This window comes from Acanthochromis polyacanthus, chromosome 19 (assembly GCF_021347895.1).
Source record: "Acanthochromis polyacanthus isolate Apoly-LR-REF ecotype Palm Island chromosome 19, KAUST_Apoly_ChrSc, whole genome shotgun sequence".
Lineage (NCBI taxonomy): Eukaryota > Metazoa > Chordata > Actinopteri > Pomacentridae > Acanthochromis > Acanthochromis polyacanthus.
The window spans coordinates 16,186,347-16,209,636 of record NC_067131.1 but is presented as its reverse complement, the minus strand read 5'-3'; the positions used below and the strand labels follow the sequence as shown (position 1 = coordinate 16,209,636).

Below are 23,290 nucleotides of genomic sequence, written 5' to 3'. Positions count from 1 at the left end.
GCAAAATGAGCAGCTTTTGGCATGTACTTACAAAGCTTGTGACAATATAGCAATGCTATATTTACAACCGATTGCAGATGCCCCTAAGCGGCCAAAATCATCAAATTAAAAATTCACTTCTTCATGGTATACACTACTGAAATAATTTGTTTGCTTAGCGACATTGCGAAAATGTAGGGTTTTTTTTAACCGTCTTTTTTTCTTTGTCACAAAGTGCTTTTCTTGTCTCTTTACTTTCTGCCTGATGGTGCTGTCTGAATTAATGAAGTCTGTAGCTCTTTTTTGGGGTATTTATATGTGTGTGGTCCTGTTGCAGCCCACTGTGTTATGAGGAAGTGGCTCCTGTTGAATGATCCAGATGACTCCAGCTCTGGGGCGAAAGGATACTTGAAAGTCAGCCTCTTCGTAGTGGGGACTGGAGACGAGCCTCCGGTACGACTGACTGCTCTCAGATTACTTTCACTGCTACTGGTTGCTTCCTCATGTAAATGTGCTGGTTTTGCATCTTACTTTCCCTCATGGACGCTGTTCTGTTCTGTATATCTGACACGCTGAAGGCAGAGAAGAAGGAGTCCAATGACGACCAGGATGACATAGAGAGTAATCTGCTGCTGCCGGCAGGTGTGACTCTGCGATGGGCCACTCTGTCGCTGAAGGTGTTCAGAGCTGAGGACGTTCCCCAAAGTAAGACAAGCTCAGAATTTATTCAGAAAGATCTTAGTTTGTGCACAGAAAGCATTAAGTTTATTATCTCTTAATTCAAGACTGTCAGAACTGATGAAAAGCAAAAAAAAATATGTTACGGTAAGCACAAAGTGATTACATATTTCTTCTACTGTTTTCTCATTTCAGTGGACGATGCTTTTGTCCAGAGCTTGAAAGAATTTTTTGGAGGAGATCAAAACAGGAAGAACCTGGTGGATCCCTTTCTAGAGGCTCGCTTTGCTGGCAGAAAGGTTCCTAATCAGTGTTTGTTGAAATGAGCAAACTGGATATTATATTGTTGTCTTACAGAAGAAAATCTAATGCAAGTTTTTGTCTGTGTCTTCAGCTGAGTACTCAGATCATTGAGAAGAATGCAAACCCTGAGTGGAACCAAGTACTGAACCTTCAAGTTAAGGTGAGCAGTCCTAAGGATGGAAATCTGTGTCGCACAAAGTTACAGAAAATAAGCTGTTATTTATGTTTTCCTTCAGTTTAACCTGTTTCTTGTATTTTCCATAGTTCCCTTCCATGTGTGAGCGTGTCAAACTGACTGTGTTTGATTGGTAAGTTCAGCAAGATCCCAGTTTAAATGTAAGAGAGTCTCATTTTACAGTATGTTTAAGAAGGAATGTTAAGGGGCAGTGCTGTTTTGCTCTGAGTCCAGTTGAGAAAGTGTACCACAATGTTTCAGCAGTGTGGTCAGGTTTGTGTGTGTGTGTGTGTGTGTGTGTGTGTGTGTGTGTGTGTGTGTGTGTGTGTGTGTGTGTGTGTGTGTGTGTGTGTGTGTGTGTGTGTGTGTGTGAGTGTGAGTGCCCTGACTTCAGCCACATGAGAATAATGTAGCACAGTGTGAGTCAGACTGAGCAGGCCCCTCCCTTTCCCACAATAACAGCCTCTGTTGGCACCGTCTCTCAGCTAATTTTCATCATTGTGTGTTTTTGAGCGAGTGAAGTCAGATAAGTGAGGTCCAGAAAGGCTGGAGGGAAATAAGTGCCAGAGGAAAAGGTTAGAAAAGCGGCGTGTACCTCAGAAGGTGGTGAAAGCACACCCAAATCCGAGAGCCAGTAAATTCTCTGTTGGAAATGAAAACATTTACACTAAAAACAGCATGACTGGGACACTGTTTTTCTATTGGTTGCCTCATTAAGATAGTGAGCAGAGCATAACAATGCAGCAATGATTTTTGCCTGTCATTTAACAGTTGTGTGCGTGCAGTGGGAGTCTAAGGTTGTGTGTGATTGCAGGGATCGTTTGACAGGAAACGATGCCATTGGCACCACATACCTGAATCTTTCCAAGATAGCCTCCTCTGGTGGAGAGATAGAAGGTATTTTTTAATTTGATTATTTAAGAAAGCACAAGAAGAAGAAAAAATGACATGAAATAAAATGCATAACAAGTTTTTGTAAAAACTCCACAGCAGATGTTTAGAGCAGTTGAACCTAGAATATAAGATGTTTATTATTGTTTTACTGTGTGAAAAACGCATTATTCTAATATGGGCCTGTTTGACTGACTTCCTAATGGTCTTCGACTTGTTCTTTTTTCTCCTGGAATAGAGGAACATGCGGGAAATGGGGAAATACCGTCATATGAAGGTTCACCTGTGCTCTTTTTTGCTCTGTGTTGCATGGGATGTAACGCATTAGACATGCTAAGACGCTGAATATGTTTGTTTGTGCACATTGCCAATACAACTATGCTTTGCTGTGTTTTAACATTGAGATTTAAATGTTTAGCTCACGCCATGTTGTTGTCTCTGTCATTTGCTTTCACAGTCTTCACTGTTTCCACGTGCCACCTCGAATACAGCCAAACTGACCCACTAACCTCAAAGCTTTGCTTTGCTCACTTTGAGTGTGTTCATGGAGAAGTTGAATCTGTTGCCATCTCTCCCCAGCAAATTCAGGGGAGTCTGAAGTGGGTTTCCTGCCCGTATTTGGGCCCTGCTATGTCAACCTGTATGGCAGTCCCAGAGAGTTCACCGGCCTACCAGATCCCTATGAAGATCTCAACTATGGCAAGGTAGCAGAGCAGACACGATGATGCCTATGTTTAACTTTTTCAATAGGGATGTCTCGATCAGGTTTATTGGTCACCAATAAGACCTGAGTCATTTAGTATTTAGTATCTGCTGATAACACCTGACATACACAAAGATATTCAAATCAATACAATGCATATGCATGACAACTGAATAGATCTGCAGTGCATTAAGAAAAAATTGAATTTCTGCACCCGAACTGTTCCAAATCTTGTTTTAAAGCTGGGTAGTCTGTCTGAAATGTAGTGAGGAGTGAGTTGGGTGTACCGTAGTCGCTGGTTGCACCACCAGATGGAGCCTCTTATTGTTTAGCACTGTAGGAATCAGAACTACCAGCAGAAAGCACTGTGGAGGTTTAGGAAGCAATGGACACTATGACCAAGTCTTCTGTGATGCTTAATGACGTGTATCTAGAGCTCAAATGCACAGGATAAACTGGTATTAAATAGGATAATGTTACTGTGTCCCAGTGGCAAACACAACAGAATTGCCTTTGTGGCTCATATCATTTGTCTTTTGACTGAAACAGCAACGTCAGCTGGGACTCAAATTGTGCTACCAAGGGAGGAATTTTTGACTGACTGTGCTCCAGATTAATGATTGAGAAGATATTCAGAATTTGCATCCCTAAAGTCTTGTCACAGATTGTCTGGGCTTAGGGTTTGGCTGATACTGGTATTTTAGGGGAAGTGGTGGTGCAACGGTTAAGTTCTGGACTACTGATTCGAGGTTCAAACCCAGATGCGACCACTGTCAGGCCCTTCTGCAAGGCCCTTAACCCTTCCTGTTCCGGGGGCGTACCAAGGTTGACCCTGCGGTTTGACATGTGAAAAGTTAAAAACAGAATTTACCTTTGGGGAAAAAAAATACTGACTAGTTCCAAAATCGCCTTGGCCCCAATCCTGATGTCTTGGTGATTGAATAGGGTCATCCCTGTTTATTAGTATTTTATATATACATCACCTTTGAATTAGAATGTTCTCTTCCGTCTTCCTTAATTGGCCTTTTAATGGTGTCATATCAATATTTTATCTTTGCAAAGGGAGAAGGGGTGGCCTACAGGGGCAGGATTCTGGTCGAGCTGTCCACCAAGCTAGAGGGGAAAGCAGAGAAAACAGTAGACAGCATCCACAGTGATGACATCCTGGTGGCACAGGTAATGTGACTATTTTTCCACTCAGTGATCCCTGACACACATGTGGTTTCACGTGTCAAAGCTTCGGGACATTTAATGAGCTTTTAAAAACTGTATATGGAGTGAAACTAACGATGGCTTCTGTGTGCCGTCCTACATCAGAAATACCAGCGGAGGAGAAAATACTGCCTTTGTGCCGTCTTCCACAGCGCCTCCATGATTCAGGAACCTGGAGAACCAATCCAGTTCGAGGTCAGCATTGGTAACTATGGCAACAAACTGGACACCACCTGCAAACCACTGGCCTCCACCACTCAGTACAGCTGTGCAGTGTTTGACGGTGAGTGATGAAATCAGCTTTGGAAAATGTGAATATTAATGTAAAAAAAGACATTTTCACATTACAATTTTCTTGAAAATAATTGCTTTAATTTGGTGTCTAATTTTTCCAGGTAACCATTATTACTACCTGCCCTGGGCAGACACTAAGCCAGTGGTTGTAGTTACCTCATACTGGGAGGACATCAGCCACCGCCTGGACACTGTCAACATTATCCTCTACATTACTAACCGCCTGGTAATACTGCACTATCACCTGTAATCCTCAAAAACCTGCAATTATTGCTCTCATTCAAATTACAGTTTATGATGTATTGCCTGTATGTTTGCAGTAGTACTGTGTTATACTAATGCATGGTACATGTGTGCACTTGTGTCACTGTGAGAGTCAGTCATAGAGGTTTAAGATGGAAGCAGAATCCTCACCCTTATTCTGTTGTTGTTGCAGCAATCCAACCTGGAGGCGTTTAAAACTGCCATGTTGGCTAAAGTCTCCGACAATAAACTGGTAGAGGTGTGGCTGAAGTTGCTCAATCAGCTAATTGAAGACCTGGAGAGGTAAATAGAGGATGTGGCATTGGTGAGAAATATAGCAGATGAAAACTGAGATGAATACAAGGGAACCTGACAAAATGTGTTTCACCAAAAAACAAAAAAAAACTAACAAATGAACCAAGATTAAGTATAACAATCATAAATGGTTAAAAGCTGACTGGGTAATTATTTGATAGAATCTCAATTTATGTCTTGTTTTGACTAAACTGAATGGAACTTTCTTCAAGTTTCCCAACACCTGAGCTGGAGGGCCGCGCTAACCTGACGTCTCTGGACATCCAGATCAAGAAGCTAAGGGACAGTGCTTTGACAACCATCAGGGAAGGAGCCAGACGCATGAGAGAGGAAGCCAGAGAGATCCGTGACACTCTGTCAGACTTAGAGGAATGGGCTGACAAACTGAAAATGCTGGCTGAGGAGGTACAAACACCACAAGCAAATCTTCCTGATTTAAATGTGTTTAGATAATTTTTTAATGTGAATCGAGAAATTTGTCTTAATTCCTTAGCTGTTCTGTTTATTGGACTCCTATGGTAAAATTTTAGCACAATAAATAAGAAATCAGTAAACACATACCCCTATAGACATCAGACAATCTCAAAAACTACTGTTTTGATGTGTAAACAACTCAGGCATCATTGCGTGTTTTGGTATCTAAAGCAATTTACATGTTTGACTCATGAAGCTTTTTACTTTCAAATGATGGTTCAGAAAGAATTGATGCTGTTCAGAAATACAGCAGCAGAGTTTAAACTAAAGTTGTGGTAGGCAGAAATCTAGCAAAAACTCTTTAAAAAGACAACAGAATTTGACTTTAAAGTATGTCTGCCCTACTGCAACTCATCCTTTTTGTCTTAAGCTCTTTCCAACACACCAGTCCTTACATATCCATGTGCTTTGTAAACACATGCAAGACAAGTTTGATTGTAAACATGAACATGAAAATAAATTAGCCACAGCTGGAAACTGTCTTTGGAAACTGTTAGCACAAGGCTTAACTCTTTGCACACAGCCACGTGTCAACAGTTTAAATGGTAGATCTACCTGCATAACCTAGAACATATTTTGGTATTTTGGGAATGATTATTAATAATGATCAGCTTACATGTCCAGGATAAGAAAGAGAAGTTCAGAATATAATAGTTACTGGATGTAACTCTGGTTGTGCATGTTTCATTGATATGAACATGTTTTGATTTTTCAGACCCTCTTTTCCATCCGTCTTCCCTTTTCTTGGGTTGCTTTGGAGTGAAGGCAGTTGTTGCCAATAATGGAAAAGCAAGTTTTCCTGCAGCGTTTTCTGCCATTGACTCAGGCTTTCCACCATCAGGACATGCATGCCACTCTAAATTTGTAGAACACTCAATAGAAACAAGGCTGTCTCTCTGAGATGACCTGCAATCAGCGATAATCTTCTGTCATGGGTGCGATTTTCCGAAGTCTAAGAAGAGTCAAAAAGAGGTGCAGAAGTCTTGTTTCCTCTCAGACTGCTTGAATTACAAAACCCTGTAAGACTAGTATGGATTTTTTTGTCAAATGACACCAAAAACATACTACTAACTCCAGCTTCAAGGGGTTAATGTCATGCATTCAGAATCACATTTTGAAATGCATACTACCTCAGGCAAAACCAGTTGTACAAAAGTTGGCAAGAAAGAGTTAACATTTAAAAACAATGCAGGACCTTGATCATAATTAATCTACGATGTGTTCATTACTGCCTAATGCACCGTTTAATGCTGCGTAACTTCACATGGTTTCATTCTTAATGCATGCAGCCCCAGAACAGCATGCCTGACATCATCATCTGGATGCTCCGCGGTGAGAAAAGAGTCGCCTACAGCCGAATCCCAGCTCACCAAGTCCTCTATTCTACATACAGCGAGCAGGCCTGTGGACAGCACTGTGGCAAGACACAGACTGTATTTTTACAGGTACACAGCAATTGTCCAAAAGGGAAAGTTCTAGTGCAACATGTTCTTTCATAACGTTCAGTAATGCAGGAATCAGTTTCATTATCCAAACAGCTTGTTGCTGAATCACAGTGATCATGAGACTTTTTGTTTCCTGATCCCGGCAGTACCCCATGGACAAGACCAAAGGCTTAAAGGTGCCAGTTCAGATTAGAGTCAACATGTGGCTGGGTCTGTCTGCGCATGAGAAAAAGTTCAACTCGTACTCTGAGGGAACCTTCAGTGTGTTTGCTGAGCTGGTAAAGCCGAGTTTGACCTTATTTTTCTTTATTCATAAAATATAGCAGGAAATGTTTAAGTTTGGTCAATTTCAGAGGCATATTTTATAAATTTGAAAGTAGCTGTTTTTCTTCCAATTGTTGATGTTATAAATGTACTATTGAGTTATTAATATCAGTTGTCAAATCAGTGCCTGATAGGAAACACGTCCTCCTTTACAGTACGAAAACCAGGCCAAGGTATTTGGAAAGTATGGAACCACGGGACTGGTGGGACGCCACAAATTCTCAGATGTAACAGGCAAACTGAAGCTGAAGCAAGAGTACTTCATGCCACCCAGAGGATGGGAGTGGGAGGAGGACTGGTTCATTGATCCAGAGAAAGCGTGAGTATAACTGAGACACTTCGTAGATTCACTAAACTTTAATGAAAAAGCGCGTTTAAATTACACGGAAATTGCTGTTTCTTCCAATGAACACACATCTGTAGAGTGTAAAGGAAGAGGACTAGATCTGCTCCGTACTGTTTACATTCCTCTCATGCCATAGACCATAATTTAGTGACAATGTACCAGACTGTACCAGTGAGCTGGAAGCTATTATACAGTTTCATATTTAATCGGTTCTGTCAATTCTAGAGCAACCATTCTGTGCATTCCAAACCCATCCATCCATCATCTATACACGGCTTAATCCTCATTAGGTCACCAGTCTGTCACAGGGCTACATATAGAAACAAACAATCACACTGGCATTCACACCTACGGGCAATTTAGAATAATCAGTTAACCTCAGCATATTTTTGGACTGTGGGAGGAAGCCGGAGTATGAGGAGAAAACCCACGCATACACAGGGAGAACATGCAGAAAGATCCTGGGAAGGCCGGGATGCGAACCAGGGATCTTCTATTTGTAAGGCGAGAGTGCTAACCACCACTTCACTGTGCAGCCCTGCACTACAAATCTACACATTTATTTATTTGATTTTCCATTTCAACACTTTAAGTAATAAATGCTTACCTGTATGTCTGCCTTGTACAGGCAAGTGACAAAATACAGGAAACTGAACAAATTGGAGAAGAATAATAAACAATTTCTTTCAGTCATGTATCTTTACGATTTTTCCTTGGTTGACACCCAATTTGTCATTTATTAAGTATAACTAAACCATGACAACATATTAAAAGTAGATTCATCTGAATGGACCATAAAGAACACACACCTTGATTTGATTGCAGTTGGAGTTGGAGTTAGGCTATAATTTGGGTTACTCCCAACATGTAAACACAGCCCCTGACAAAACATGCCGATCCTTCCTGTTCTCTCACGCAAGACTAACATCATCTTACACAAGAGGCGGTGTGCACTTTTGTTGCCAGGATGTGATGTTTGATGCCGCCACTGGACAGTCTGATCACAGTGGCTTTAAGTGGCCTGTGTTTTAAAAAACCTGCCTGTATGTTTGTGTTTCAGTTTGCTAACAGAGGCAGATGCGGGACACACTGAGTTCATGGATGAAGTTTTCCAAAATGAGACCCGGTTTCCTGGTAGAGAGTGGAAAGCAGCCTCTGAGCCCTTCACTGACGTGGTTAGAACAACTCACTGACATGCAAATAATGTGCAGTGTTGCTGCACATAGCTCACACATGTCGTAGTTTCTCTCTGATGTCCGTGATGTGCAGGCGGAGAAGAAACATCCGTTGACACTGATTTGCTTAATAATAAGTTTATTATGAGGAAGAACAGCATCGATCAGACAGAGAGACTGTCTGGGAGAATCCGGCCAAATGAATCTCTCCGAACAGCAAACGGAGGTCACTTTTATATGTTTTAAACAAGTGGAACCATTGTCACAACATGTGATTTGTATCAGAAGACCAAAAAACAAGAGCCTCATTGATAAACCCTGTTGCGGAATCCATAGGATAATTTCCTAGACAAAGGAACTACTAATTCAACACAGTTCTTTCAACAAGAAGATGCAGTCCATATAGCACATGCTTAGCAACACATCCAACATCACTTGTCTCAGGTCATAAGAATCACATCTAACAACACGTCTGGTCAGATACTTCATACACAATCTTTATTTTCATGTCTCTTTGCCAAACTGAAATACAAGATGTATAAATAGTAACCAGACCCTTACAGCATGCACTTTTCTTTTCCTACCTGTAATGGAAATTTCTTATAATCAACTACAATGTAGATAATTTAACGCTTCTGTTGTCCTCATTTACGGGCACAAAAAAAATTGTTTCTCTGTCTGAGAAAAATCCAAAAATTCAGCAAAAAAAAATTTCCCAAATTTCTGAAAATTTGCAAAACCTTCAGGAAGAAAATTCCAATAATTCCTTAAAAGTTTCCCTTAAAAGTTTTTTTTTTTTTTAAATCCCACCAATTTGGCAAGAGAATTCTTGTGAATATTTTCAAAAAATGAGGAAAAATTTTCCAAAAAAATCCTAAAAATATCTAAAGTAATAATAACATGTATACCAGTAAAAATTCTGGGGAAAAAAATTGCTGGATTTTGGTTGATTTTTCTGTGAATGTTGTTAAGAAACATTTTTAACATTTATTTTTTCCACCAAAAACAAAATGTTCAAAGATTTCTCAAAATGTTGAAAATGTGGACATCAGAAGTTTCACTGTGAAAACATACTTTTTTTCCCCACATTTCCAAACTTTAAAATGGGTCAATTTTGACCTACAGGACAACACTAGGGTTGAAGAATGTTTGCGTGCAGCTAAAAGAGTTTTGTGCTGTACAGAATGGGGAGAAGAGTCGCAACCCTGGAGAGTTTGATTGCCCTCCAGGTTGGATGTGGGAGGACGAATGGACTGTGGATGACAACAGAGCTGTGGACGATCAAGGTGAAGACATTCACCTCACAGCTTAAAATATAAACTCTTAAGGATTACTTGGATTGAATGGTTCATATAAACTGTTCTTGTTTCCCCCCCTCTGGTTTAATGAGAAGACTAAAATAAACCCAAAAGATTAAACTGAAACCATATGTTCTTTTCTCCAAACTACACTAAAACAAAGGGGAACCATTTGTGCAAATGTTTTCTGTATCCCTTTGTGTACTCTTAAGGCTGGGAGTATGGAGTGACCATTCCTCCAGATGACAAGCCTCGATCCTGGGTCTCTGCGGAGAAGGTTTACCACGTCCATCGCAGGAGGAGGCTGGTTCGACCTCGAAAGAGAACTGCAGGAGCTGGAACAACTATGGAGGTCAGTATAAGATCATTTGGTTCTAAATAGGTGCTTATTTTGTAAAATGCTGTTTGCTTTGATTTGATAGGAGACTAGTGCATTAATGCAGACTGTAGGATCATTATTGTCTGCTCGATAAATTAAATTACTCACTAGCTCAAAGTAAGACCTGTCTGAACCATGCGTTTCTTTCCACCCTCAGAGGAGGGAACAAGGTGACCCTGAAGGCTGGGAATTCTCATCTCTGATTGGCTGGAAATTCCACAGAAAAGAGCGGTCATCGGATACATTTCGACGAAGGCGGTGGAGGCGAAAAATGGGACCGGAAGATCGCCTCGGAGCGTCCGCTATCTTCCAGCTGGAGGGGGCGCTGGTGCGTAAAGGAGTGTTTTGTTCAGAAACAAAAGCTGATTATGGCTTAAGTCAGAATTCAGACAGGAAAACAGTATAAATATGAGTCTTTGTTTACATTGGAGAGGAATACCAGAGAAACAGGAACTGAATTTGAGCTCGCAGAGTCTCTAATAATTTCAAATATTTACTTATGAATTAAACACGTCTGCTCTGCCACGGCATGTTTTCATTTGGTGTGACACATGAACATGTGAGAGCTCGGACTTGTCTGCTTGGTTTACTCTGCAGGGAGTTGATACAGAGGAGAAAGAGAAAGGCTCAAAGGCTGATACCACCAAGATGTTTGGTGCCAACACGCCCACCGTCTCCTGCTCCTTTGACAGTGAGTGATGCAAATACAAGTGAACACGTGAATGCATATGCTCCTGCATACATAAATAGTATACAACAATGATAAAAATTAAAATGTGATAATAGTGTGCAGCATGCATGTGTAATATTGTTCCATTTAAAAAAACATTTTCCTCTACAGGATCATACATGTACCATCTCCGTGTCTACGTCTATCAGGCACAGAACTTGACATCTATGGACAAAGACAGTTTTTCTGGTAAGATTCTACCTGTTGGTCTAATTGAATTTTCTGTTTCTAATATCAATATTCAAGCTGCTAGCTTAGATTTTTTAAATTAGTATTATTTCAAAAGTGCTTGTTAAACACGACCATTAAATCTCGTATTTTTTCCACCACAGATCCGTACGCTCACGTCTCCTTCCTGCATGTCAGTAAGACAACAGAGAAGCTCAGAGCAACGCTGAACCCAACCTGGGACCAAACTCTGATTTTCAATGACATAGAGATTCATGGAGACCCCAGAAATGTTGCCTCCCATCCCCCTAATGTTGTACTGGAGTTCTTTGACCATGACCAAGTGGTAGGCTGTGGGAAATGCACTGTTATAGAGAAGGCTGAATCTGCACACTGCTTCATAAAGTACTTTGTACATACTTGATTGTTGATTTTGTGTGTTTTGTTGTGTTTTTTTCTTCTTTAGGGAAAAACCAAAGTGATTTAAGCATTTAACTTTGAAACACAGACTAAGTAATTTCAGTGAAAATGTCTCAATAATTAGTCACTTGTATTGGTTAAAAAAAAAGTATCAGCTCAGATCTTTGGTTTAAATTCTCTGTATTTAATCTAATTGTGCTTCTTATCAGTAGTAGATGTAATCTTAGAAATTTCAGCAAAGCTCAGATATAATTGTGCCACGTGATCCTCCGTACAGGGGAAGGATGAGATGCTGGGCCGCAGTATTTGCACCCCACTGGTGAAGCTGAATCCTAGCATGGATGAGACACCCAAACTTCTGTGGCATCCCATCATCCAGAAGGGGCAGAAGGCAGGGGAGGCACTTGTGGCTGCTGAACTCATTCTTAAAGACAAGGTTTGTTGTTAAACTAATGAAAAACAGACTGTTTTACAGCATTTAAAACATGAGTGTGTTCTCTAGGCCTTAAGATCTGTAACGTTAAGAGTCAAATCTCTTAAAAAATGTGTTGCCTACACTACCGTCCATAAGTTTGGGGTCACCCAGACAATTTCATGTTTTCAATGACAAGTCACACTTTTACTCATGTTCTAACATAATTGCACAACTTTTTTTTAATCATCAGTTAGCCTTTCAACACCATTAGCTAACACAATGTATCATTAGAACACAGGAGTGATGGTTGCTGGAAATGTTCCTCTGTACCCCCATGGAGATATTCCATTAAAGATCAGCCGTTTCAAACTAGAATAGTCATTTACCACATTAACAATGTCTAGACTGTATTTATGATTAATGTTATCTTCATTGAATAAAAATGCTTCTTTCAAAAATAAGAACATTTCTAAGTGACCCCAAACTTGAACGGTAGTGTACATGTCCATTATTGCATTAATTACTTTCATAGATTGTAACAAATCATTTAGGCACTTGGTGACTTCTGTTCGAGAAATTCTAAGTTGTAATGACATCTTCACATCAGATCCTGCCTCAGTTATTCCTCTGATGTGATTAAGGGACAGGGGAAAACAAAAACTCAAGTGTAATGAGCATGTTTGTCTCTGCAGTCAAGTGAGTCAGATCTGCCCCTGGTTCCTCCAAAGAGAGCTGAGAACCTCTACATGGTTCCTCAGGGCATCCGGCCTGTGGTGCAGCTCACTGCTGTGGAGGTAATACACGACCATAGACACTACTCTCTATCTAAAGTTATTTACATATAATCTTTAAAGTCTCCTTTGTGTGTCTGTTAATGCTTTTAGATTCTTGCATGGGGCCTGAGAAACATGAAAACATACCAGTTGGCCGCGGTGTCTTCGCCCAGCCTTGTGGTGGAGTGTGGCGGCCAGAGGGTGGAGTCAGCTGTCATCAAGAACATGAAAAAGAGCCCCAACTTCCCCAGCTCGGTCCTCTTCATCAAAGTGGTAATGACAGTGTTACACAAGCTTCAGTGTGTGTGTGTGTGTGTGTAGGAATGACGCTAACAAGCGTCTGGGAGGGAGGAAAGTTAACCAAATTCACTGTTATTGAACGAGGGCAATTATAATAGTGACAATCGAAAGAATTACAAAAATATGAATTCTGTGTGTTGTGGGCTGTTAAAATTAAATTATTGACTGTCATTTACTTCGGTTTAATATCCTAAATGCTGTTAATATCCTTTTTTAATTCATCTTTTCTATATTCTTAATCCAGCTCCTCCCAAAGGATGAGATGTACACTCCTCCCATTGTGCTGAAGGTGATCGACCACCGTCCGTTTGGCAGGAAGCCTGTGGTGGGTCAGTGCACCATCACTTCTCTGGAGGACTTCAGATGTGACCCGTATGTCATCACTGCAGAGGGAGCCATGGCCACTAAGAGTAAGGATGACGCATACAAATTAGAATTACAAACACAGAGACAAGAATCCCTGTTCTAAAGTTGTACTCCTCATTGACAGTGTCTCTGATGATGGCCTCAAAACCCAAAGATGTTTCTATCATCATGGAGGAGACAAGACCACTGCTGGAAACTCAGGTAAACTCCACTAGCAGACATTAGGTTGTCTCTGCTAACTTAAGTGCACAATTTGACTTTTACGTCAAATTTGACAAACTTGAATACTTTGGATTCCAGTTTATGCACAGCATGTCAGCTGCTCTCGACAAAATGGCTTCTCCTGCGTCCCACTTTGTATGTATGGTTACTTATTATAGCTTCCTAAATCACAACGCTGGGCACCAATGACACTGGAAGGCTGAGAATCACTTAATCCACAGTGCTGCGAAAAGGTCACAATGCCATTAATCTATATGGGAGTTGTCACAATGACTGAGGTTAAATTTAATTTCACTGGCTTGTTTTAATGAGCACTTAATTGTTTTTCATCACAGCAAGGGCGTAACATGGAAATCAGCAGTTCAGACACTCGGATATCTAACACACATGGAGTGAAATTTGAACCACTGTTGGGTACAATTTTGAATATTCTGCCTAAAGCAAAAGGTTAATATTTTGAGATACGCAGTTATTTTAATTTCCCTCTATGCTAAATGTGAAGCTACTGCCAGCAGTCAGTCAGTTTTGCTAAAAAACAACAACTGGGAAACAGGCAGGATAGTACTGTCTAGATGTAATAAAATCCAGCTCCCATCACTTAGTTATCAAACTGATTAAAGCACCTATCATTTGTTATGTCTGTGTATAAACTCGAGTGGACCCTGAGAGCAACAACCGGGATTTAGTCTGTACATGTAAGGCCCCTTTTCAGCCATAGTTTTATGTTGAATATCCTCCTATAATCAATCCTAATGACAATATGAGAAGTGTAAAGATATCTCTCTAAAGGTATTTTGCACCAGGAGGCAAAATGTGGTCCAAGTAAAGACCAAATTTCAGTTTTGTTTAATGTTTTCATGTAAAATATCAACGAATATCTGTCTATACAGGGTGTGTGCTGCCAATAACAAGCTTTCAGATAATGGGAGCAGTTGTACACTTTAATGGAAATAAGAAATTGTGCTTACTGCTGTAACACACATGCATAAGTATTTAAGAGTTGCAGCTTTGACTACTCCGTATATAAAAATGCGCACTGCCCCTTCATTATAAGCAATACAGGGCTGCAACAGTTGTACATAAGAGGATGAACATTTTCATTGTTGCAAATCCTGGAGAAGGATGGTCTAAATGTGACCATTTAGTTAAATAGTTGGTGAAAAAAACATGACTTTTTTACCTGCTCTGAGCATCCTCGCATCAATGACCATAGTTGCTTTTAAACAAGTATTTCTGGGGTAAAACCCACATGCTAGTCAGTCACTAGTGATTATGCATCAGATTGTGTCACAGCAAAGAGTAGTCATGTCCTTATGATGATGATGAGGCTGCAGAATTCTGCTCTGTCTGGCTCCCCCTTCTGGCAGTGCAGACATCCATATGACAAATGTTTCACCGCTGATTACTTCTTTTAATAGGTTGTCTTTTTTCTTCGTTGTTGATGTTTTGTTGCTATGGTTACTCCCTTCATCAGCTGTGCCAAAACACTCATTGCTGGTTGACACAGGACATGTTGCTACTAGTGCACAGACGCTAGAGTTAAAACTCAGGCAAAATACAGAAACAATTATCTTGTACTAACCAGCCGAGCCAGCACTGTGTGAACACGTATGACAAGGAAGTTAACAGACATTTATTTATATGTAAAAGTTCCCCACTCAAGATTTAAATATGCTGAGAGGTGGATTTTGTTACCTTCTGGACAGAACCAGGCTAAATGTTTCCCTGTGTAGTCTTCATGATGGGTTGGGCAGGTTCATGTGCTATATAAATCTAATCCATTATTATTATTATTATTATTATTATTATTATTATGTGTAGCATACAAACATGACTGTTCATGATTTTTGCTTGTCACTCTTGGGATTAAAGCAAATAAATTAATTTCCCCCAAATGCCATAACTAAGATTTAAATTAACCCTCGTGTTGTCCTGTGGGTCAAAATTGACCCGGTTTAAAGTTTGAAAATGTGGATAAAAATATATATATATATTTTTTTCCACAGTGAAACTTCTGATGTCAACATTTTGGGAAATCTTTGAACATTTTTTGGTGGATAAAAGAAATGTTAAAAATGTTTAACATTCACAAAAAAATCAACCAAAATTCAGCAAAAATATTAGAAGTTTTAATGATATACATGTCATCACTTGAGATATTTTGAGAAGATTTCGAAAATATTTACAAGAATTTTCTTGCCAAATTTGGGGAATTCTTTCAAAATAAAACTTTTAAGGGAAACTTTTAGGGAATTGTTGAAATTTTTTTCTGAATGTTTTCAAAATTTTTAGAAATTTCTTGCTGAATTTTTGGATTTTTTTCCAGACAAGGAAACATTATTTTTGGTGCCAGTAAATGAGGACAACAGGAGGGTAAACACTGTTTTTCAAGTGTAACGCAAGAAATATCACTGAGGAAAATGACCAATTTTATGTTGAGTGAAAGGAGAAATGATACTCAGATTTACAATTTCTATAACCAGTTAGTGTTAGTAGGCCCCCTGGAGGCCAGTTACCTCAATGCAGTTGCACATTTGATCTTTTTCTCAGCAGACATTTTGACATGTCACGGCAGGAAATACACTTTTGAAATAGATAACAGTAATGATGGCTCTGTAAGTGTGCACACTGGCAGGGCCTCCTATAAAAATAATGCAGCCACCATTAATACACACGTGCCTTTCTTGCTATGACACATCAAAATGTCAGCTATGACAAAAGGTTTAGCTGCATTACCCACTGTTACGCCCTTGCTTCACAGAATTGTCATCAGTTGTGAAATTTCAGCTGGAATCACTTTATCAACCTTTCCTTCATCACAATGGACTGTTTCACTAATCAATATTTGTAACCTCATGTTTCGTCTTTTATGTACCTGCTGTATATTTTTGTGTCTCCTTTTCTGTTTCTATCACATCGCATCTTTCTCCAAAGCATGTAGAGAAGGTGAGACTTAACAAGACAACATGATAAAAGATTTAACAAAAGATTCTCTCCAAAAAAAAAAACAGAAACAGAATAAAATGTAAGGCAATTCCATCTCTAGGAAAAAGAGACAATTGATTGGTGGAGTAAATTCTATGCTTCAACTGGAGACCGGGAGAGATGTGGTCCTTACCTGAAGAAAGGATACGATACTCTCAAAGTAAGCTCAACCCTATATATCCACAGTAAAAACAAAACACTAATTCATTTATGGACTGTTCTATGTCAAATTGTGCAAAAGCTTCTCTTTTGTAGCTTTTTGCTGACTTGAATGTGAATTTCCAGGTCTATGATTGCGGGTTGGAGGATGTCCCAGAATTCAAAGGGCTGACCGATTTCTGCAACACTTTCAAACTGCAGCGAGGCAAGAATGAAAACGGGGACGAGGACCCCACTGTGGTCGGAGAGTTCAAGGTACTTTGGCACCATTCAGAACACAAATGCTTCTTTAGATACTGTCAGATTTATCACCAAAGTGACTACAGCTGAGTCAGATGGATCTCCTCAGTGTGGTGTGTGTTCTTGTACCTGCAGGGTTCATTTAAGGTGTACCCCCTCTCAGATGACCCTGGTGTTGCTCCTCCTCCCCGTCAGTTCAGAGAGCTGCCAGACAGTGGACCTCAGGAGTGTCTGGTCAGGATTTATGTGGTTCAAGGCATAGATCTGCAGCCCAAAGACAATAATGGCAGAGTGAGAATTCATCTTTATTATCAGCAATAAGAGCAGAATATCACAGCAGACATGACCTCCTCAGTATCTTCTGCTTGACCTTTTCTCTCTCCTGTTCAGTGTGATCCATACATAAAGATATCTCTGGGAAAGAATACAATCGAAGACAGAGATCATTACTTACCCAACACCATCAGCCCCGTGTTTGGAAGGTAAACCCATGAACAAAAGAATTAACCCTTAGATGCACGAGTGATTGGATCCCACAGTGACCCGCATAAGAATCAATGATTTTACCATTTTTATTATTTTGGTTAAGAATAGTCCATTTGTATTATATTTTTGTAGACACAAGAATGATTTCATGTTTGCAACATGTTTATTTTTCACTTTAACAGATTTTGACCATTTTGATAATTTAGAAAGAATATCACACAGAACAGCAATAGAAGAATGTCAACATCCATTTTGTTGACATTTTACCACTCTGTCTTTAGTTGTTGCTGCTCTCTGTTCCTCCAAATTTGTGCACTGTACCTCCTCTTGTGTGATATTATCAGTAATAAAGAGCTGGAGGCAGTAATACAAATATTACAATTTCTTTAAAAGTATAAAAGGCAACTTAAAAATTTAACTGGAGTGATATCAAAAACATGTTTGAGGAATTGCTCGAATATGAAATGATAAAAACTTATTACAAAAGATATTGCAAGAAAATAACCTCAGTCATTTTTGACCCACTTATGAATCTAAGGGTTAAACTATGAATCCTTGTAAGATATAAATCCACATTTCTCACACACTCCTTTGTGCTTGTTTAGGATGTTTGAGATGACGTGTTTCCTGCCCCAGGATAAGGACCTGAAAATCTCAGTCTATGACTATGATCTCCTGAGTCGAGACGAGAAGGTCGGCGAGACAGTGATTGACCTGGAGAACCGCTTCCTGTCTCGGTATAACTCCTACTGCGGCCTCCCACAGACCTACTGCATGTAAGGACTTAAGGTTTTCAACTTTTTCAAAATCTTAAGGGAAAATAATGAAAAATCTGCAGTGCTCTTAAAGTAACATGTTGTCAGATCGAAGACAGATGAACCCTATCTGTCTTTTAGTTCTGGTATCAACCAGTGGAGAGATCAGATGAAACCGTCTCAGATGCTTGAGAACCTGGCTCGCCTTAAAGGACTGTCCAAACCCAGGACTGAAGATAACGGCACCTCACTCACCTTCAATGGCAATAACTACACACTGGATCAGTTCGGTAATGTTTTAGCGTGTCATAGCGTAAATGAGTGAAGCATACTTTTAATTTGGTTGTTGGTTAGTAAGAGTGAGCTACAGGTAAAACCACCTTACACCCACACCCGTTAGAACTGTATCTTTTAAAAATTAATCTAAAAAAAAATGTAAATAACATATTTTGCAAGACTTTATTGTGCTTTTTATCTTTGGCACATACTATAGTGTTGAATTCCACCAATGTCATGATGTGAACCCAAACTGTGGAGCAAGACAGAACAGGAGAGAGAGAGGGAGAATGAAGAGGCAGAATAGGGAAGAAACAGAAAAAGGAGGGACAGGGAGAATAGAGGGAGGTCAGGTGGGGGATGATGCAGGGACCAGGGAGGGGGCTGTGACAACCAATTCACCCATTAAGTGCTCCAAATACTACAGCACTAATTACACTCAAAAATAGAAACGCAACACTTTTGCTTTTGCTCCCATTTTTTATGAGATGAACTCAAAGATCTAAAACTTTTTCCACATACACAATGTCACCCTTTCTCTTAAATATTGTTGACAAATCTGTCTAAATCTGTGATAGTGAGCACTTCTCCTTTGCTGAGATAATCCATCCCACCTCACAGGTGTGCCATATCAAGATGCTGATTAGACACCATGATTAGTGCACAGGTGTGCCTTAGACTGCCCACAATAAAAGGCCACTCTGAAAGGTGCAGTTTTATCACACAGCACAATGCCACAGATGTGGCAAGATTTGAGGGAGTGTGCAATTGGCATGCTGACAGCAGGAATGTCAACCAGAGCTGTTGCTGGTGTATTGAATGTTCATTTCTCTACCATAAGCTGTCTCCAAAGGCGTTTCAGAGAATTTGGCAGTACATCCAACCAGCCTCACAACCGCAGACCACGTGTAACCACACCAGCCCAGGACCTCCACATCCAGCATGTTCACCTACAAGATGGTCTGAGACCAGCCACTTGGACAGCTGCTGAAACAATCGCTTTGGATAACCAAAGAATTTCTGCACAAACTGTCAGAAACCGTCTCAGGGAAGCTCATCTGCATGCTCGTCATCCTCATCGGGGTCTCGACCTGACTCCAGTTCGTCGTCGTAACCGACTTGAGTGGGCAAATGCTCACATTGGATGGTGTCTGGCACGTTGGAGAGGTGTTCTCTTCACGGATGAATCCCGGTTTACACTGTCCAGGGCAGATGGCAGACAGCGTGTGTGGCATTGTGTGGGTGAGCGGTTTTCTGATGTGAGTGTTGTGGATCGAAGCTGAAAATGTCCCAGTTCTTGCATGGTCAGCATACTCACTGGACATGTCACCCATTGAGCATGTTTGGGATGCTCTGGATCGGCGTATACGACAGCGTGTACCAGTTCCCGCCAATATCCACTTTCAGAGTGGCCTTTCATTGTGGGCAGTCTAAGGCACACCTGTGCACTAATCATGGTGTCTAATCAGCATCTTGATATGGCACACCTGTGAGGTGGGATGGATTATCTCAGCAAAGGAGAAGTGCTCACTATCACAGATTTAGACAGATTTGTCAACAATATTTGAGAGAAATGGTGATATTGTGTATGTGTATCTTTGAGTTCATCTCATAAAAAATGGGAGCAAAAACAAAAGTGTTGTGTTTATATTTTTGTTGAGTGTGCCAACAGATTAACCAAACTACAAACTAATACTAGTTTCCCTCATTTCCGTTGATCTGACGGCATCTGAATGTGTCAACTTTAGGTGTTAAAGAGCACCCTGGTAACTTTCCCATAACAGCCATGACAACAATCTAACTAGGTTAAACTACCATTTCCATTTTACTTACAACATGGTGCAAGTCTGAATGGAAAGCAGTCTCAGTAATTTACAACTTGAAGTACAAACAGGATACTTTAAGTTGTAAAAAGCAATTAAGAGAAGATTTTTTCCATATTTCAGCACCAATATTATTTCAAAAACACCACAGAGAGCAAAAGACAGACTTTGTGTGTCAAAATTTTGCGTCTATTGCAAACTGAAATGTTTATAAAAGTGAAGTTTTACTATATTGAAGACGGAACAAGTCACACTAACAAAACTCCAGTAATTACTATAATCCAGATAACGGGCACTGAAATTTCTTGCTTCCAGTTGTTTGTAGGAGTGTTTCTGTTGAGCTTATTAAATCCCTGCAGCCTCAGATGGCAGCAGGATCCATATAAGTGAGACTTGTGCAATTTTCCACAATAATTCCATTAATTACTTATAAATTATCCCCCAAAAATATCTAACAAGAAGTCACATTGTGTACTCTTTAAAAGCTGAAGTTGAATACAATGGAATCCTGAACTCCATCACATAAAGTAGTAGTTAGTCATCACATATTGACAGAATTTTCAGTGTTTGGGAAATCGTAAACAAACTAGGCTGTCAGTTTTTTGTGTACGTAGATTAGTTGCTATTAGTTCAGATTTAGTGTTTTGTTCATTAGTACATTATTTTGCTTTACACATCTCTTGATATATGTCACTGTTGTGGGTTTATCTGACTATGACAGACGTTAACATAGAAGTTATCTGTGTCTCCGTGACAGAATGCGGTCACAGTAACAGATCCATGAAGCCAGTGTTATGTATCCTATGTTTAAAAAAGATTTGAGTCAAGGTTTTCCACCACTGCCAGACAGGCTGCTTTAAATATGAAACCACATCCCCCTGACTAACTGGCTTAACTGTGAGGATAAAGAATTCCAAACGACCTACTAGCCCCTACTTTTTACTGGCAGTCTAGGAAGATGTAGTTTTCCAGGCCAAAATATATTAAACAACTCACTAACTGGAATGCAGAAAGTCCAGTAAAACCAATCCAAGCCATTAAGCCTCAAAAATACCAGAGGAAGTCAAAATCTGTGTGCAGCAATCCCTTAAAAGAATTTGCTAGTATCCCAATACTAATTTGCCCTACAGACAGGCACTCATTTGTTATCTCCAGACCCAGTGTTGGCAGCAAAAAGGGAGGCCACACACAGAGAGAACAGTGAAAAGTAATTTATTGAACTCAATCTTATAAGCATACCGATTAAGTGGCGCGGTGGGCAAGTAGGAGAGTGTGGATGAGTGGAAATATGGTGTGAACCATGCTGGCAAAGGAAAACTGCTGAGGTGGATGCAGGAGGTCTGACTGAGAGAGACTCCCACAGGGGCAGTCCTTTATGCCTGACAGGAAACCCAGCCCAGATGGAGAGAAAGTAGCAGCGCCTAAAGTCCAAATTTCAGTAAAACAAACCGGCAAGACAAGCATGCAGGGGTGGGAGGGATAAACACACATCTAATAACATATTTTTATGATTTGGCATATTAAAGTTCGTTAGGAGGTTAGAGTCAGAGCACAGGGTCAGTCATGGTAAGACGCTCTGGTGCAGGTAGGTTTAACTTAAAACCCCAAACTACTGATCAGTAGCCAGAGTCGACCAATGAGCCACCACTGCCTGAACTGAAAACTGCTGCTGAGCTGCTAATACCACTCATTAAGCATCATTAAGCATGCAGCAGTGTGATTCACACATACTTTTGAAAGTTGCATTGAAGTTGCCTAGATTTGAACTCAATCAGTAACAGTTGCCCCACTCACCAAGCTATAACCAAAGATCTACAAGCTAATGGACAGGCCACACTAATTTAAATGCATGTCTAAGAATTTGGGGATTTCAAAAGTGCCTAGATTTCACAGCCCACTTTAAGATTGTATTTCTAATCGAAGTGCTTGCTATATAATAATAATAATAATTGTCAATATAGTTTAAGATGTCATAATTATTCAATATTATGACTGAAATATTTTACTTGTGTCACATTTGACTGCACTGGTATTACTATTTAGCCTCAGTCTAATTGAGGTGCTTTCTGTTTGACATCAAGAGCAAAACAAGGAAATCCATCAGCACCTGGGTCCACCCCGTGAACGCCTCTGTCTGCACGTGCTCAGAACACAAGGACTCGTCCCCGAACACGTGGAGACTCGGACCCTTTACAGCAGCTTCCAGCCCAATCTGTCTCAGGTTAGAAGTCACCAGCTGTCTCTGTTTATGTGCACACTGGCCCAGTTATTCTGTAAAACCTAAATACTGTGTTCTTTTAGGGAAAGCTCCAGATGTGGGTGGATGTTTTCCCCAAAAGCATTGGAGTGCCTGGACCCCCGTTTGACATCACGCCTCGCAAGCCGAAGAAGTAAGTGCTGTGACGCTCCTCACTGTTTGTCACATTTGATGCTGCCGAGCGGACGCTGACCATGTTCGAATGTTCAGGTATTTCCTGCGAGCTGTCATCTGGAACACCACAGATGTGATTCTGGATGAGACCAGCATCACTGGAGAACACATGAGTGACATCTATGTCAAAGGGTAAGGCTGCTGATTCTGCATTTGTGCATTTATTTTATTGAAATCTAGACTTTTTTTTACAGACTTGTCTAGGTGTTTTAGCACTGATTTGCTTTAACTCTTGAGACAAACTGTGGTAGAGGGTTACTGTAGACAGGACAATGAGTGATCGTGTTGTTCTCTGTGCCAGCTGGATGCCAGGCATGGAGGAGGACAAGCAGAAGACTGATGTCCACTACAGGTCTCTGGATGGAGATGGCAACTTTAACTGGCGGTTCGTGTTTGGCTTTGACTACCTGCCAGCTGAGCAACTCTGCCTCGTGTCCAAGAAGGTGAGGCTTGTTGTATATTGGTTTAGTATCATTTTAACACCATTTTAAAAAGAGAGACTTGTTA

The 23,290-nt window shown here is 40.3% G+C and overlaps 1 protein-coding gene across 2 annotated transcripts in view; it reads left to right on the top strand.

The window, feature by feature from the left end:
- Positions 1-23,290, top strand: part of LOC110961665 (myoferlin-like) — a 39,558-nt gene that overhangs the window by 12,973 nt on the left and 3,295 nt on the right. The window contains exons 11-50 of one of the 2 annotated variants that reach the window (XM_051939569.1): positions 317-432; positions 558-684; positions 853-956; positions 1,052-1,120; positions 1,225-1,268; positions 1,950-2,032; positions 2,265-2,303; positions 2,606-2,730; positions 3,792-3,905; positions 4,047-4,224; positions 4,337-4,461; positions 4,672-4,781; positions 5,006-5,198; positions 6,557-6,712; positions 6,859-6,990; positions 7,192-7,355; positions 8,443-8,557; positions 9,741-9,843; positions 10,068-10,207; positions 10,392-10,562; positions 10,832-10,925; positions 11,076-11,153; positions 11,297-11,478; positions 11,830-11,988; positions 12,660-12,761; positions 12,852-13,013; positions 13,285-13,450; positions 13,531-13,607; positions 13,707-13,763; positions 16,563-16,574; positions 16,675-16,773; positions 16,899-17,027; positions 17,148-17,303; positions 17,403-17,494; positions 18,104-18,274; positions 18,395-18,543; positions 22,434-22,573; positions 22,654-22,742; positions 22,820-22,915; positions 23,085-23,226. In XM_051939569.1, the coding sequence (XP_051795529.1) occupies positions 317-432; positions 558-684; positions 853-956; positions 1,052-1,120; positions 1,225-1,268; positions 1,950-2,032; positions 2,265-2,303; positions 2,606-2,730; positions 3,792-3,905; positions 4,047-4,224; positions 4,337-4,461; positions 4,672-4,781; positions 5,006-5,198; positions 6,557-6,712; positions 6,859-6,990; positions 7,192-7,355; positions 8,443-8,557; positions 9,741-9,843; positions 10,068-10,207; positions 10,392-10,562; positions 10,832-10,925; positions 11,076-11,153; positions 11,297-11,478; positions 11,830-11,988; positions 12,660-12,761; positions 12,852-13,013; positions 13,285-13,450; positions 13,531-13,607; positions 13,707-13,763; positions 16,563-16,574; positions 16,675-16,773; positions 16,899-17,027; positions 17,148-17,303; positions 17,403-17,494; positions 18,104-18,274; positions 18,395-18,543; positions 22,434-22,573; positions 22,654-22,742; positions 22,820-22,915; positions 23,085-23,226 (4,760 nt within the window). The remainder of the gene's footprint in view (positions 1-316; positions 433-557; positions 685-852; positions 957-1,051; positions 1,121-1,224; positions 1,269-1,949; positions 2,033-2,264; positions 2,304-2,605; positions 2,731-3,791; positions 3,906-4,046; positions 4,225-4,336; positions 4,462-4,671; positions 4,782-5,005; positions 5,199-6,556; positions 6,713-6,858; positions 6,991-7,191; positions 7,356-8,442; positions 8,558-9,740; positions 9,844-10,067; positions 10,208-10,391; positions 10,563-10,831; positions 10,926-11,075; positions 11,154-11,296; positions 11,479-11,829; positions 11,989-12,659; positions 12,762-12,851; positions 13,014-13,284; positions 13,451-13,530; positions 13,608-13,706; positions 13,764-16,562; positions 16,575-16,674; positions 16,774-16,898; positions 17,028-17,147; positions 17,304-17,402; positions 17,495-18,103; positions 18,275-18,394; positions 18,544-22,433; positions 22,574-22,653; positions 22,743-22,819; positions 22,916-23,084; positions 23,227-23,290) is intronic. The other variant, XM_051939568.1, reaches the window with a different exon arrangement.